Here is a 16081-nt window from a genome sequence, read left to right as displayed (position 1 = left end):
GTTCCGCTTCCCTACACGTCTGATTTCTAGGACTCTCTGCGCGCCTACGTGTGCTCAGAGGCAGCCAGGAGGCGAGTCTCCCGACCGCGCACGCCACCACGAAGGTCCGCTGCTTGAAAGCCCGTTGGAGGCCTGTGGCGAGAGAATACCTGGTACACTGGCATCCGCCGTCCTACGTTGTTATGACAACATCCTCCCCATATGAATATGCAGTAGCAGGAGCCAAGCATGAACACATCACTGCATAAATGCAGGTCTGCTGTATTCTTTCGGAAAGGTGGAATTAGCTGATAGACCTTTCCTTGTTTCTCCATTAAGTGTAACCAAGACCCTGGATAGGCCATAGAGTGAAGACACCTTCTAAAAGGTCATGGGAAGAAGGTGCAGTGTCTAAGGACTGTGGGACGAAAGGAAGGGTGCCCACGTCAGTTCCCGAGTTTTACTGTTGCCTCACGTACCCCAGAGACTGGCGCTCAGAGGTGACAACAGCAGCAGCAAAAGCAAAAGAAAACAAAAGAGCAAACCCAGAACAACAACAGAAACCCCAACAAAACTTGACTTTAGTTTCCAGTCTAAACATCAGGAAAAGGGCGGGCTGCCTAGACAGAAAACGTTTAGACAACAGCCTCTCTATCCCATCTGGCCACCCCACCCCCTCCCCACACCAGCAGAGGCGGAGCAGGGAGCCCAGCTTCCTCCCACCAGGCAGCAATGGGCGCCCCTTCTCGGCCTGCTGGGAGGGCGCCAGGAAGGCTCGGTGCAGAGTGCGTGTCCTCACTGCTTTCTGGTTAAGAACGCCAGGTGGGCAGGAGTGACAAGTGCTCTTCCTAACCCCGCCCTCCCAGAGAGGTGCCACTGCAGGTCTGGGCAGGAGGCTGACCTGCAACCCCAGTGAGCAGAGAGGAAGCTCCCCCATCTCAGTGTGAACGGAGGCCAAGTGGGGGACTTGGACCTCTAGCCCCACTTGGAAGTAACAAAACCAGGGTCCGCTGTCTCCTGCCGGAGCAGTGTCAGAGAGGCCGATGACACAGAAGGGCTCAATAACACCCAGAGGCGCGAAACACAATACCCAGAATGTCATTATTAGTACTATAAAATTACTTGTCATTATAAGAAACAGGAAGATCTCAAAGTAACTGATAAAAGACAACTACAGTCGCCCACGCTGGTGACGGGGGTACTTGACAAGGATCACAGAATGCTTTACTGAGCAATGAAGGAGGTTTTCGGAACAAATGAATCATGGTGAGTGAGCCAATCCAAGAAGGTTAGACTTTTATGCAACATCTTAAAGTGAGGAGATGAGAGGGACTGGGAACAGATTAGTGATAGAGAGGAGCTGGGCGGGGGCGGGGCCGGGAGGATGAGGGCTGCTCCTGACAGGGCGGCAGGAGGGATCTGTGGGGCGTCGAAAAGCTTGGCTGCCACAGTTGTGATTGTTTTGCAAGATGTGAACACCTGTTACATAGGTAGAGGACGTACGCATGGGGGAATCTCTGTACGGTTTCTCTCAACTGCATGTGAATCTATAATTAGCTAAAAATAATTCATTAAAAAACCTCCACAGCTAATAGCAGGTCTGTATTTAGCGACTGTAATGCATTCACGGTGATTCTCATCTCCGACTCTAACTTGGGTACATCTCAAATTGGCATTGCTTCTCCTATTTCAGCCACAAAAAAAAAAATCCAAGATGATCCAACATTTCAAATACAGAAGATGAAGGTGAAGTATTCAGTCACTGGAAAGTCATAAATATTTAGGGATGAAAAGCGTGCCTCCTCTTTCTGAATATGCAACCAATAACAACAGTAATAAAAAAACTCAAGTTACAGGCGTTGGGCAAGGAGTCGGCAGAGTGGAGAGCTGTGTACACAGAGATGCAGCCTTATAACCGACTCACAAGCATTAAATTAACGGGCTCTGCGGCGTTTTCCCCGCCTCTAACATGCCCGATTGGAGGTTTTGACTTTGGGGTGCTCTATCTTTCTGGTACAAACAGATCCAGTGCCATTATTTGGCAGAGTTTTATGTAGCATGTGGGTGAAATTTCTCCTGGGGATGAAGACTTTTTTTTATTAGTCACCAGTGGCATGTGCAGAATTTGGGTCAGGGCGATCCCTCCACACAGCAAGGGAAGGCAGCTACCTGTGCGGGGACGCAGCGACACAGCCCTGATGAGTCACCTCGGGTCCTTCCGTTTTCATGGCCACGTGTGTCAGGAGAGACAGCAACTTGAGAAGACAAAGTCTCCAACGTGAAGCCATTCGCACACGGCACAGTTTCAGACGCCAGGGATGTGGCGTCTCATAAAACCACACCAGCAACATTTCCGCCGAGATGGACTTCACCTCTCCTCTATTTCACTCACTCCCAAACCCTAACACTGTGCTTTGCTTGCATTTGACCTTAAAATCTGTTACACATCAAGCTCCACTAACATGATGCTCCCAGTCCTACAACCATCTCGAGGCACTCTGTCCATCAAATCAGTTACACTGACTGAAATTATTAACAAGGAAATAGCTAATGAGCAAGCCTGGTATCTCCCGTTTGCATTTTTTTGTTGATGGTGGACCCTCTGCCAAAGAGTTCGGCCTGGCAACATTATGCTGACGGTCAGGCGTCAGGCAAAGGGGCCTACAACCTTGTAGTGAATCCTAACATCTGTTTCTAACTCAGTTTATAATTTATTACATCGTTTCAGGGGTGAACAGGAGAGAATCACTTAGTTCTTCCGACACCCCGTTTTCTGAGTGCATAAAAAGGCAACTAAAGACAGAACGAGGTTTTGGGAGGAGATTTAAATGCAGAGCCGTGCTTATGGGGCCTATTGCAGAATGAAATGAAGAATCGCTTTAGCCGGTGACAGGCCAGTCCCTCAATGGACGGCAGATGATGCTGGTGAAGAGAAACTCGTTCTGGTTTCACTGCTTCAGGCCAGCTGGGTGCACATGGTTTTTAATGCAGAAAAAGGAACAGTGTTTTTTTACTCTGAAAATAAGTTTCAAAAAGAGTTTTCAAATTCTAAACTAGACTGTACGGAATCCTGGCCCCAGGAGCCCAGGGCCCGCAGTCAACAGGTTCACAGGTATCCTCTGACCACCCTGGCCTGTCCCTGAACCAGCCCTTTGGCAGCAGTGAGAGACCTGCAAGGTGCCCACGTGGCTCTCGTGTGTCAACGGTAACTGTGACTGGAAAGCCAGGACTCTATCATGTCGGACTGCTCTTAAAATCAGGCTCCTGAGAAATATCTTCTACCCAAACAATTCCTTTAACATTCACTAAGAACTGTCTTGCCTTCCTTTCTGCCCAAACTCAAAGTATGCCTCTCTCCAAAGCCTTCCTTGTCTCTGGGAAAAAAGTTACAGCTATACAACCTTCAGTTTTTAAAATGTAACACAGTAAAACATAGCAAAATAGAAAAGAAATATAATACATTATATTGTCCTTATTTTTTATCGGGTATTTTTTGTCCTAATTCCTATCAGTGGCCATTATTCCATTACTGGCCATTTTTTTACTTAAACACTCTGGAAGGGGAGCGTCCGCCTACTCCACTGTGTTCACAGAAGGGCAGACAGCACCCAGACAGGAAAGGGCACCGGCGATGGCAGAACGCTTGCAGGGTGACGAGAAATAAGAGGGCGTCTCCCTACTTTCGTGTCATGTATTAATTTCATCGATTAGTCAAGTGCACTGAGGACCACACAGCGGCAACCACATGGGAAGCCTGGGCCAAGCGTGGCTTCCGCTGCGTCAAGCTGAAGTCAGTCTGGGAAGACGCTCTGGGAAACAAGACGGAAGAAGGCCCTCCTGATACCTGGAAGGCTAAGGAGTGACTTTACTGAGAGCCGAAAATGCAGAAGCCCCCGGACCCAAAGCGGCCTTCCCCGAGCCAACTCTGTCAGTAGCGGGAAGAATGTGGCCAGAACACGCACAGAGGGTGTGGCCTGTCATGGGGAAGAATGTTTAACGTGCGTCCCGTGTGCCCAACAACCCCCTGCGCCGAGTCCAACTGGAGCCGCGCTGTACAAGGTTTGAGACAATGCAGGTTTACCAGCTGAATGTGTCCGGGGTCCTGTGTTCAGAACGAGCCAATCCCACCTCCAACACTAGCTGGAGAAACGAAAACTCTCCGCCTGCCCCGGCCCTCCTGGACGCACACGCCCCGCACCATGCCTCGACCTGACTCAGTCACAAAGCCGCGCTCCAGGGTGACCTTGAGGTGTGGAGCCAGCAGCACTGACAGCCGGGAAGCAGGTGAGCAGGCTGGACTCCTTCCTGCAGGTGCACGGTCAGCCTCACTACTCGGCACTTCTCGAATTCTCTGACGGCTCAGCACCACCAGGTAACAGGCCTGGAGTAAAATTATGCACGGCGGCACATGAGTAATAAGCTCAAACCAGTGCTATTTGAAGAATTCAGCTCGCTGGAGCTCCTCCAAAGCGGCAGCCTTCCGGAATACATTTGCATAATCGCTCATCTTCACACCTGAGGTGTCAAGCTTTACCCCTGGGGACGCACGCGTATGAGAGCTTTCTCATCTGTCAGCAAGGCAGCAGGATGGGGCCGGGTTCGCCATTTAGTTTCACAGGCACAACAGCACCTGCTGCAGACCTGGAACTCCAGGGCGACGCGATCCAAGGCAGAGGAGGAGTGTGGGCGAACGGCCCAGGGGGCGGGGCAGGCTCAAACTCCAGGTCTGCCACTCAGCTGCAGAGGGACCACAGGGGACAGACACTGGGCCTTCTCTGGCCTTCGAGACTGTTCACCCCCACAGAGGGCCTGGTGGTAAAGGTCTCACCTTTGTGCTCTCCGAAAGGTGTGGGGGAAGGACCCCGCGGAAAAGCCATCACCCACTCTCACTAGGAGCCTTCTGCTTCTCAGGGACAGAACACCCACTGGAACGGTGTAGCAAAGCGTGGGATTCAGTGCCTCCCAACTGAACGGTCCCCCGGGCCAGCCCCCCCACCCCCCGGGCGGCTGGGTGGTGTCACCAGGCCCGTTCTCGGTGCCACACAGCCCTGCCTTCCTCCAGGGCAGCGTTCCGGGGCCAGTCCTCACAGCGCAGGGACGAGAGGGCTGCCGGCAGCCTTGGGCTTGCATCCCAGGCCACCCAGTCCAATGGGGAACGAGGATTCTCCTTTCCCGCAGGTCTCCCACACCCCAGAGTCCCGCGCAGAAGCAAGAGGTCTCCAGGACCCTGGGTTTCACCCCTCGTCCGGCCGTGAGCTGGCCCTTTTGGCCGCAGTCTCACTTGCTTGTCTGCTTCTTGCTTCCCTGCCCCCAAGGTCCAGGAAACCCTTCCGCGCAGAGCTCAGCCTTGCCAGAGGGGGACAAGACAGGAGGCCACGATGCTCCACGCTGGCGCTATGGGCTCCTCAGCCTGTCTGGAGCCCTGCCCCTTGCCACTTCCGCACGCACAACTGAGAATGATGCTTGACTGTACAGCTTCACTTCTACTTTGTTAGAAAAGCTCAGGACACGGACCGTGTTCCTAGCCCAGGGTTGTGCCTGTGAGTCCCAGCTGGACCTGGACGTGCGGCAGCCAAACCCTGTCGAGTTCTAGGCGCCTCTCTTTTACTGACAGACACGCATACGCAATCTCAAAGCGACTCCCAAGAATTCTTAAATTCTTCAGAGTTCTCACTTCATATATGCATTTAAACAATGCCGTGTCCCTTCTGGGTTGGATCCCCACAGCTCCTAGAAGTGAGGGCACTTTCCGATCCCTTTCAAAAGCCGCTGTGGCCTCCAGCGGCCACACCCAAAGGGAGGCCCCTCAGGCCTCTCTGCCTGGGCCCAGAGCTGCTGGGATGGGACCGGGCCACAGCCCGCCACCTGGGCCTCGAGAACAAGGGCGGCCCCACTGTGACCTGCTGCTCCCTGGCTCGGGGACACTGGGACACACTAGGAAGTTTCTTTAGAAACTGGGGAGAACAAACTTGAGCAGATGGCTCATCTAGACCTGGAGCGTGGCTCATCATCTCGCTCTCTGACAGGCTGGAGGCGGGGCTCTGAGCTGGTGAGCCTCCCGCGGTCCAATCACTGCCATGCAGATGCTCAGCCTAATGGTTTGAAGAGTGGTCCTGGGTGAGTAGGGCTGGTTCTGACCTTCCAGAGGTCCAGCGCCTGCTTCTGAGGAGCACTAGGAAGGTGACAGGGACACAGTCTGCCGCAGAGCCCCGGCCCTCTGCTGTTCCTGGCAGGGGCTGCAGAACGCTGCCCTGAGGAGCCAAAGGGAGCCGTGCTGGCGCCTGGCTTGGGCCCGGGCCCTGGCCCCCTTCGCTTCCAGACAGGGCTCTTAGGAAGGCACCTCCTTTCCGGCCCCGAGCAAATGTGCTAACTGGTATTCACGCACTGTGGGTGTGTGGTGCTGGCCGTGAAGGGGGTCGGGGCGGGGAATGGGGGGAGCGGAGCACTGGAGAGGCTTCAAGACACAATGGAACTGGCTTGGGGTTGGAAGAAGACCAGACCTGGGTTCGTATCTTGGCTCTGCCATGGACTTGTTCAGTGACCTTGGCCAAGTTTACTGAACTTCCCTGAACTTCCTTTTCCTGATCTTTGAAAAGAAAAAATGAAATTCTACCTTCAGAGCACATGCAGGGAGGAGCATGACTACACTGGAGGAAGTCAGAAGTGTGCAGTAAACACAGAAGGGTATGTAAGACTCCCTGCTGTGACCACCACACCACACCGCCACTGAGGCCACCGATGACCACGTAGCGGGTCCAACACACTCCCAGGGGCCTCGGAGCTCTTACAGCCCCAGGATGCGTGATGAAGGAGTTTGCAGCTTTTATCTCCACAGTAACTACGTATGTCTAAGTGCTTGGAACGCACACCCAAATACATTTCGGGGGGCTTCATCACAAGTTGAAAACCATGAATCCCTCCCTCATGTAACTGCAAATTGTAATTATAGTGCTGCGTTCCCCTATTAACCCATATGCCATACACACTGCCTGCTTTGTAGCTGAGGAAGAAAAATTCCCTTTAGAGAAGCTTAATGCTTTAAACAAAGATTTTATAAGCCATCTTTTAAACAGCTATTCTGAAAAATCCTCTCCATTCTGAAAAGAATAAAACAATAAAAGAAAGTGGAGGACTTTCCTTGCTGGCTGTCCCAGCAAGCCAGGGAGCCCCGGCTCTGAACTGCTTGTCATCATGAAGAGACCCTGAAGCATGACCAGGTGGTGGTGACAGCCGCCCCATCTGCAGGTGCACGTGTGACAGGGCTGGACAGCTGAGGAGAGACACTGAAATCGGCCCTGAGGGCTGGGGATGTTGCCTTAAAGCCCTCAGCTGAGAGCTGTAGAGGAAACTTCAATTTCTGACTTTCTGTAAAACACACACAAGGCTGGAATGGAGAAAACCTGAGATGGCTGCGCTTTGATAAAATAACTGGGAGGTTTTAGATTTTAAGAGGCACAAAAGAGACATAGGACATCTGGCTCACAGGTCGTCACAGGTCCCTCCACTGTTGGTGACATGTGGAGCTGGCTGGGGTGAGGGCCAGCAGGTCAGCCCTTGGACCTTTAGCACAACGGTGGCTCAGATGCCCAAGGTCTAGGCCATCTCACACAGAGGACAGTCAGGGCTGCTGCGCCCCAAGGAGGGAGAGCGAAGGCGAGGAGAGCCGCCCTCCAGCTGCCGAAGGGCGGGACGTGTCTGCAGCAAGTGGACGCCGGCTGCTGAGTACCATCGGCAGATGGGTCCAGGGGACTGTGGCATCCAGGTGGCCCCACAAAGAGCAGATTTAGCTCAGTGACGAGCCCACAGTGTGGCAGACGGAGCTCACCGGGGCTGCCCAGTGAGACTCGGGGTCTGTTCCACCCAGAGGAGGGAGGGGCTACGGGTACAAGGGGGTGGGGTGGGAGGCTTCTGCCATTCCAAGGGTCCAGCTAGCCTCCCATCTGTTTTATAAACCCCTGAAGGGGCTGGAAGATAACATAGTACGGCTGATGCAAACCCACTGAGACCAGCTGAAATATTTTGATAACATGTTTTGTTGCGTGGTGCTTCGGGGAACCTTTTCTTCCCCTAAGGAAGCTGCGACACTCACGGAACAGAGCCGGGGGCTGTGACTGGCGGGACATCACGAGACACGCAGCACCTGCTGGGGACGACGGGCGCTGAGCACACCTCACAGCATGCCGGCTGCATGGCGTCAGGGCAGGTCTGACCGCGTCCCGCCGCTCCAATGCACATAACCCATGTGTAGACATAACTGAATTGAAAGCTGAATGACAGCCCTGGCCAGATAGCTCAGCTGGTTAGAGCGTTGTCCCAGTACCACAGGACTGCAGGTTTGATCCCCAGTCAGGGCACAGACAAGAATCAACCAATGAATGAATGCATCAATAAGTGGAGTAACAGACCAATGTTTCTCTCTCTCTCATCAATAAATAAAAAATATGTCTAAAAGTTGAATGAGAGGAAATAGAAATATCGGGGAAGAGAACAAAATGGGAGGACTAAGGATAGACCCGCAGGGTAGAGGCGACCTGCTCATTTAGCACAGGGACCCCGTGACTCACCCAGTATTCATGTGACTTTGAGAGGCACAAAGACACCATCATCCCATTTCACAGGGACTTAACTGAGGCTCACAGGCTGAGTAATTTTCCAAAATCCAATACCTAGCTGACCAAATGGGCTGGGATTTTAATCAAGGTCTGTCTGACCACAAAGCACGACTTTTGGATGAATCGCTAATAGGGGACTCAAGGCTTGGAAAATTTTAGCTTAAGGTAAAAGGTTATAAGTCTAGCAAGTAATGCATATGTTAAAGGTTTTGTTTCAGAAACTACAGATGAGGCCCATCCTGGCTCCTGGGAAAACAGCTGACCTCCTGGGGAACTGCTGAAGATGACCGCCTGGGGACAACTGGGGGCATCTGGGCCTTTGTGTTCCAGGGAGAGACAGAGGACCACCGCCCCTGGGAATAGCTAACTGCCCAGGACAGGAATGTTGCAGCTCCTTTCACCTAATCCTCCACGAATCTCAAAGCCCTCACTGCAGCTTGTTCACTCCTATTATAAAAAGTCTGACCTGGAAAGAGAAGACAAGAGGGTCTGTTAGGGTGTGACCCCACCAAATTCTCAGACTGCCGGGCATCTGGATAAAGCACCCATAGATTCAATCGCTGTCATTGCTTCTGGGTTTAGTAGTGACAGGCAGCCCGAACGCCTGTGTCTTTCCTGACACTGTCATCACCTCAGGAAGAGCTAAGGATTAAGTGACACTGATTATCTTCTTGCTGCCAGGGTAGGCACCGAGATCGCAGGGTGAGCGGCTGCTGCTTTTGCAGCGCAGCGACACAGACTGATTCCCATTGGTCGGCGCTGAGCACAAGGCCCTCGTATAGATGTTTCATGCAGATTTGTTGACAAAGATAACACCCAGAATGATTTTACGTCTTAAAACTAATCTGGAGAATATGGCAGAAATCCTGAAAGCTAAGCTTGCCTTTCAGGTAGCTGTTATAGACGTCTCCTTACAGCAATGGTATTGTGGACTTTATAGAAAATTTCTGATGTATCAAAACAAAGTCCCTGTCAATGAACTTTTCATTCTTTAGGGCTGCAGACAGTGAACTCCTTTTTATCCAAGACATTTTCTGAGATACCTGGGACGTGAGTCAAATACTTTATAGCCTCAACATATGTTTCATCTTAATGGCCGAGTTTGGTTATTTAGTGATTGTTTATATATAAAGAGAAGGATGATGAATCATACTATCAGAATGTGTTTCCAAAGCTCTTTACAATGCCCTGCCATGCGGGAATTTGTAAACACAGGCACTATTACGGCAGCCCGTCTGCTATCTCAGCTGGTGAGTTGGAGGGAGACTCTGAGCAGAGGTCATCAGGGCGGATTTTAAAGACCTGGCTTCTCGAGAGAACGCCAGTTTAACAGGGAACTTGCTAACAATGGCCAGTGAAGCCCAGACTGAAGTCCCCTTCCCTGTCACACAACACTGTTGGACTTAATTCACTGAAGGAATGGTCACAGAATACCTACTATGTGCACGGCCCATGGAGTCACGGAGATGGGAAACGAGCAAGCCCAGACGTGGAGGTGAGGATGGTCTATCCCACTCCTGGGCGGGCAGAACTGACTGACGGCCACCGAGCAAGTTACTTTCCCAAGACGGCGGCTACACGGCATGTCCTACCCTGCACGTCCGTCTCGAACCGAACCTCACCTCTCCTCCCTCTAGAGGCGAATCTAACTCCCTCCCTTTGACCATGGGTGGGTGTGGATGGGAGTGAGAGGGGAGGAGGGAAGGACGGGCCCGAGGAAAACCTGCGATATACTCGGTGTATGAAACAGCGGCTGAGGGAGTGCTGTCCAATAGGGCAGCCTCCGGGCACACAGGGCTATTTAAATTTCAGTTCGTTAAGATGAAAGAGCCCTGTTTCATTAACCACGTGTGCCTGTGGGACATTTCCGTCAGCACAGAATTCGTGGGACAGCGCTGGCCTGGGTGGCATTTCTCCTCACTCCTCAGTCAGCAGCACGCCTCACTGGCTTTGCAGAGGGCACCTGACCTGGCCCTGTGAGAGCCAGAGGCAGGGGTGAGTTAGGAGTCTGGAGGCAGCTGTGTCCTCTGCCCCAGGGAGGCGCCCCGGGAACAGGAACCGAGGCAGGTTTCAAGGCAGCCCAGGCAGGGAAGAGGCTGGGCAACCTTACAGTAGCTGGCGATTCGCTCAGCGGCTCCTGAGAGTATTAAAGTGGTTGCATTACGTTGGAGAGCTGGCTGCAGACTGGAGAAAGCCAAAGCCAGCTTACAAAGGCCTGAAAGAAAAACCAGAGCACTAGAAAGGGAGGGAGGAGGGGGTGGGGGCAGGGTGTGGGCAGGGGGCTCCAGAGGAGGGGACTGTAAGTGCCCTGGCCACACGGTGGGGACATGTGCTCACCAAAGCTCCAGGAGTCTTGTAGCGAAGGATTAAAGTGATGGGACAACTACTGAACAAATGAGCTGTTACTGAACTGATGGCTCCTTCCCATAAGACTGAACAAAGGCCAGCCGCAGGGACAAACACTCCCAGGTACGAACAGCAGAAGCTACGAGAACTTGAAATATAACCCAACAGTTTGAGACGGACAGAATGAGCTTGCCAGAGCCAGAGCCTTTGTGGTGTCCAGATGAGACTTCCTGCCCCTCCCTTTCCTGGTGCCCTCGGCTCCCACCGCCCGGAATCTCGTCCCTGATCTTTTAAGCAAAGGGGGCTCCTCACTCTGATGCTTCACACAAGCTGACAGCAGACCTTCAGAGGGCTGGGCTTTGCATCAGGAACTGCCCCCTGCCCTCCCCACCAAGGGGACTACGCATTTTCTCCAACTTGGCTCCTTCAAAGAGACTGGTTGAGTCTGGACATCCTCATGCACCCCCCACAGGACCCCCACCCACAGGCAGGCTGTCCAAAGGTGCCCCCCGCCCTGAACACGTAATAGGCTGCTCAACCCGGGACAACAACAGAATCGACTCTTCGTGGGACTGAATACAGAAACCCAGAGCTTGCTCTGGAATCCCACACTGAGAAATGCACGGACGCCCCGAGTCAGACCTGCAATTTGGGCCGGGCCTTGGAAGGGAGGCGGCCGAGTCAGGAAGCCTGTCCTTGCTCTGCCCGACATGAGGACACCTCCCTGCACGAGAGCCTCCCACAAAGAGGTCTCCCAACTTAACGTCGGTGACGTGGGCGACGCAAAGGGCGCCTTGTGAAGGGCCAGAGTCACGCACAACCCAGACGTCTTACAGGAGGTGGGTTGGGTTTACGGGCAAAGCGCAGGGACGGCTAGAGAATTCAGGCGGGGGCAGGGGGTGGCGTGTGGAGTGACACCCCTGCACTGCTGGAGCAGCGGCTGCTCTCAGGTCCTGCCCCGCACACATCACCTGGGGAACCACTGTTCCTCTCTTCCTGCCTCCCCCTAATAAATGGCCGCCCCACTCCTCACCGCTTGCTGGAGGAGGCAACTGACCGGCCCGAATGGTCGAGAAGGAGTGCTTCAGTCACGGTCTCCCTGTGTAGTGGGGCTCAGAGACATGGGTGCCCTCTTCCATGTTGAACTGCGATGCGTGTGTATAACACAGTGTGTAACACAAATATTCAGAATGCTCCCAGAGGGAACGTGTGCCAGCGCGGGCCCGTCCCGGCGTGTCAGAGGCCGTGGCAACGGCCTCGAACAACCTTTCCGGGGAGGACAACAATTCACGTTCGCAGTGACAGCTCGCTGTCCTCTGCAGCTGCTGAAACCCAGACTAGGGCCCAGCAGCGGCTGGTGTGATCGGCCACATTGTCAGGAGCCCAGAACTCCCTGTGCCGGTCCCTGAACTGGGGAGCACCCAGGAGACACACGCTCTGTTCCCCTCACCCCCGCCCCCCCCCACCACAGCCAATCAGGCTCGCAGAGGAACGGCAGGGGCCAGGGCCTGCTGCAGCACAGATCTCAGCACAAACGAGTCAGCATCCACTCTCGGGCCTTACTTGTAGTTCTTCTCCCAGAACTTCACTGGCCTGACGTAGGAGGTGATGAAAATGACGCTCCCGAGGAACGGGCTCAAGGGCGTGGAAAAGGCGGCTGTGGCCACTGTCTGAAAGAAAAGCAGGGCGGAGTCTGGGGGTTCTGAGTTAAGGCACAACGGTTCTCCCTTGTTCCATTTCTAAATACCACTGAAGACTTTGACTAGTTTATATCAAAGCCATTTTCTCACCCAGCAAGGAAAGAAGGGCATGACCCTGCTCTCTCCACACACACACACTCGGGGCTGTAAACCTTTCAGGCCTATCCTGCAAGGTCTCATTTCACCACCATGGTATCAAATGATTCTCTTAAAAACCCCAGCAATCTCAGTGCGATTCATGGCAAAGGTGTAGTATCGCAGGTTTGAAAATAATGGCTTCTTTTTACTAAGATATCCTCAGCTGAACAAAACACATAGTGGTACATTCACTAAAGTACTGAGTAGCTTTATAAATAAATAAAATTAACTTGTACTTTTTAACATACTGGCACTACTCGGAAAGGTAGCAGGTCTGTGGCAGCTTTCCCCACTATTCAAAAAATGTATTTTGTATTATAAATTGAATGCAAATAGCTCAAGTCACGTCCAGGTTATAAGCGAAAAACATAACACGTTGAATCACAGCCCATGGCGGCTCCAGTGAGTCCTCATACTGCGGAGGCCTCGTGTGCCTTGCTTTCGTGCATCCTGGTGGACCAGAAATGCAACTGTTCAGTATTAAAAACAGTACGGCTAGAACTTTGGGCTTAAAGTCCACTGGCCTCTGGAAATCTGGAGGAGGTGCCAGGAGGGCTGGTCCCTCTGTGTCCCATGTCGAAGCTGAACATAGAAGTTACTCAGGCTCCAAAGTGTCTGTCACCCCTCACCGGTGGCTTGACTCGAGTTGCGTGATGGGCAGAGGTGGAAGGTGGGACCGCCGAGTCCACTTCCGTGGAAGCGCAGATAACGGGGGAGCCGGTGCTGCCCACGGGCACTTCCCCACGGTTTCTCATGGGCTTAAGCTCAGATTTTTCCTTCCCGAGGAACCCCGTGTTTATATTTTCCTTGTTATTGACATCTTCAGGTGTGAAATGACATCTCCTTTACTGAAAAGCCATTCTGGCCTTGAACTGTTTGGGTAGCAAATGTCTATTGCACTATAATGTAAATCCAATGCCTTTGATTTTGACCTCAGGTGAAATGGAGAACTTCAGAACAATATGCTACTGTGATAGCTATTATCACCCATCAGTGTCCTGTTCACCTGAAAGCTGAAAATATCTAAATACCTGGGTCTCAAAACGCTCCCCATAAACGAGGCCCCTTAGGGAAGTTTATGGGGGCTGTCATTGAGCGAAGGTGCTAAAAAACTGCGGGAAGCCAAGTGGGGTGACTGAGGGGAAGGAGGGGCACCTCCCTAGTGGGAGGTGGGGAGGGGGCGGGGAGGAGGGGCACCTCACCCGAGGTGCTGGGTGACAGAGAGTGCTGGCCGTGGGCTTATCGGAGAATAGGGACAAAGCCAAGCGCAGCAGGGGCTGAGCAGGACGCTAGAGGGGCTGGAATTGCTCTTCTTTTCCATTCCCAACATTTCCCCAAAGATTTTGTTTTCCATCTGATAACGCCAGGAACAATTATCCAGAAATTAAGGAGTAAGTGAGGAAAGTAATATTAGGCTATAAATAAAGTTCATTGTGGTAGGAAAGGAAAGGAAACTGAACAGGTCAGGGGCAGGGCAGAAATGAATAGATGGCCTGCGAGGTCATTTTATTCAGGGATGACCAATAAAGAAGCAAAGCATGCCGGGTGCGTGTGTAAGACTGTGCCCGTTACGGCTAAGGCAGGGCCAGGAAACGGGGACCTGAGACAGCGGGCACTTGCACCCCTTTATTCCCTACGGAGCGTGCCGAGAGGTGACCCGACAGGTCGCTGGTAACACCCACCATCAGCAGGAGCTCCCAGGGAGCAGAAAGCTGACATCCCAACACACGCATTTAACAGATAATCTGGCTGAGCCTGCCTCATGACCAGGAGGCAGTGGTCTTGCTTGGTCTCTGCACTTAACCGAGAGGGTGAACAATCTCATCCTCTTTCCCTGGGTGTCACAAGCTCGGAAACTGACAGAGGGAGCAACTGACTGAAGGAGAAAATATGTTGAAACCGGAAAAAGCAATTTACTAAACAGTGCCCTGCTGGCCTGAGAGCTAATTCAATTCCAGAACGGAGCAAATTAGTCCCCCCTCAACACCAGGATGGAACCTACAGCTTCTTAATAGAGTGATAAAATAATTAACATTTCAAAATTACTTGAGTCCAGGGCTGGCTGGCGTTTACGAACCTGTCAGCCTGTTCTTGGTGGCCCATACACCGTTTCCTAAGCCGCCTGTCCCGTTATACCCTGCTCTGCACGAGGCTGGACGTTGCACAGCGAGGTCGGCCCTTACGAGGAACCAAGGGTGGGAGGGAGCCCTCAGATGTCTGAGGGGAGGGGAGGGGAGCCGAGCGCGGTCACATGACTGCAGTGGTGGGCTGCAGGGTCCCTCTGAAGGGAGGAAGGGGGAGACACGGAAGAGAGAGTTTTGGGCACAAAGCAACTGAGTGTCCCAAAGCAGAACTACCGCCCACCGTGATGGCGTTTAGAGTTAACACGCATGCTGGCGTCTGAGATACTCACTAACGCTGCCTTTCTTCTTTAGGAAGTACTGAATGCCGGATGCAAGGAGCCTGTGTGAGGACACTCAGCACACACACAGGACAGGCCACAGTGGGAGAAGCACGTCTCCCAGGCCGGTCTTAATTCAGCTGTGGAATTATGAGTGGCAATTACCGCCACTGAACTCTCCCAAAGAGGCCCGTGTAGCTACAGGAGGGGCCACAAGATGCGTCTGAGACCCACGTTAGGACACTTCAGGGTTTGAGTTCTTAGGGCAACCTCTCTGCTGCAGACTGGCACCATCTAATGATGTTCATTTCCTGCACGGCCTTTACATTGCAGGCAGGAAGCCTCAGACACACTTCAGAAATAACAAACGCTGCCCACTCTCGTACCTCGCTGTCTCTGTTTGAAGGGGCTGCTCAGAAAAACTAAAGTTACCAGCATTACAGAAAATGACCGCGGTCAGAGGAAAGGGTGGTGCCACAGTTTTTCCTTGGAGTGTTCTGCCCAATAACCTTGAAAAACGTTAGAAATAACAGTGCAGGTCTAAGAATAGGAACATAGGAACACAACGTGCATTGTGAGGCCGGCTATTCTAGCATTCTTATGCTAGAAAAAATAGGTATTTTGGAGCATCAAGTTTATTACAAAATTTGGGAGATTCAAATAGTTTAATAAGCACTAACATGGGAGCATAGGAGAGCAGGAGAGGGGAGAAAGCCCCCCAGGGAAAACAGTCCAGTCTCTGAAGTTTCATGAGGCAGGGGCTGAGGGCTGGGCTGCAGTGAGGGAGGCCTCTCTCCCGACCCCGGGGGCTCCTGGCCGTCCTCCAAGCTCAGCAGATATTCTGGATAAGACGCTTCTGCAGGCCACACAGATGCCAGGTACCCTCCTGACATGAACCCCGTGCT

At 52.7% G+C, this 16081-nt stretch overlaps 1 protein-coding gene across 2 annotated transcripts in view; it reads right to left on the bottom strand.

Annotated features, from left to right (window-relative positions):
- Positions 1-16081, bottom strand: part of PCNX2 (pecanex 2) — a 197055-nt gene that overhangs the window by 49670 nt on the left and 131304 nt on the right. For both annotated transcript variants that reach the window (XM_053667311.1, XM_053667312.1), the window contains exon 23: positions 12501-12630. In XM_053667311.1, coding sequence (XP_053523286.1) covers positions 12501-12630 — 130 coding nt within the window. The remainder of the gene's footprint in view (positions 1-12500; positions 12631-16081) is intronic.

Source organism: Artibeus jamaicensis, unplaced genomic scaffold (assembly GCF_021234435.1).
Source record: "Artibeus jamaicensis isolate MK-2021 breed Jamaican fruit bat unplaced genomic scaffold, CSHL_Jam_final contig_467, whole genome shotgun sequence".
NCBI classification, from domain to species: domain Eukaryota; kingdom Metazoa; phylum Chordata; class Mammalia; order Chiroptera; family Phyllostomidae; genus Artibeus; species Artibeus jamaicensis.
The sequence above is the reverse complement of the archived record's forward strand: the minus strand, read 5'-3'. Positions and strand labels throughout refer to the sequence as shown.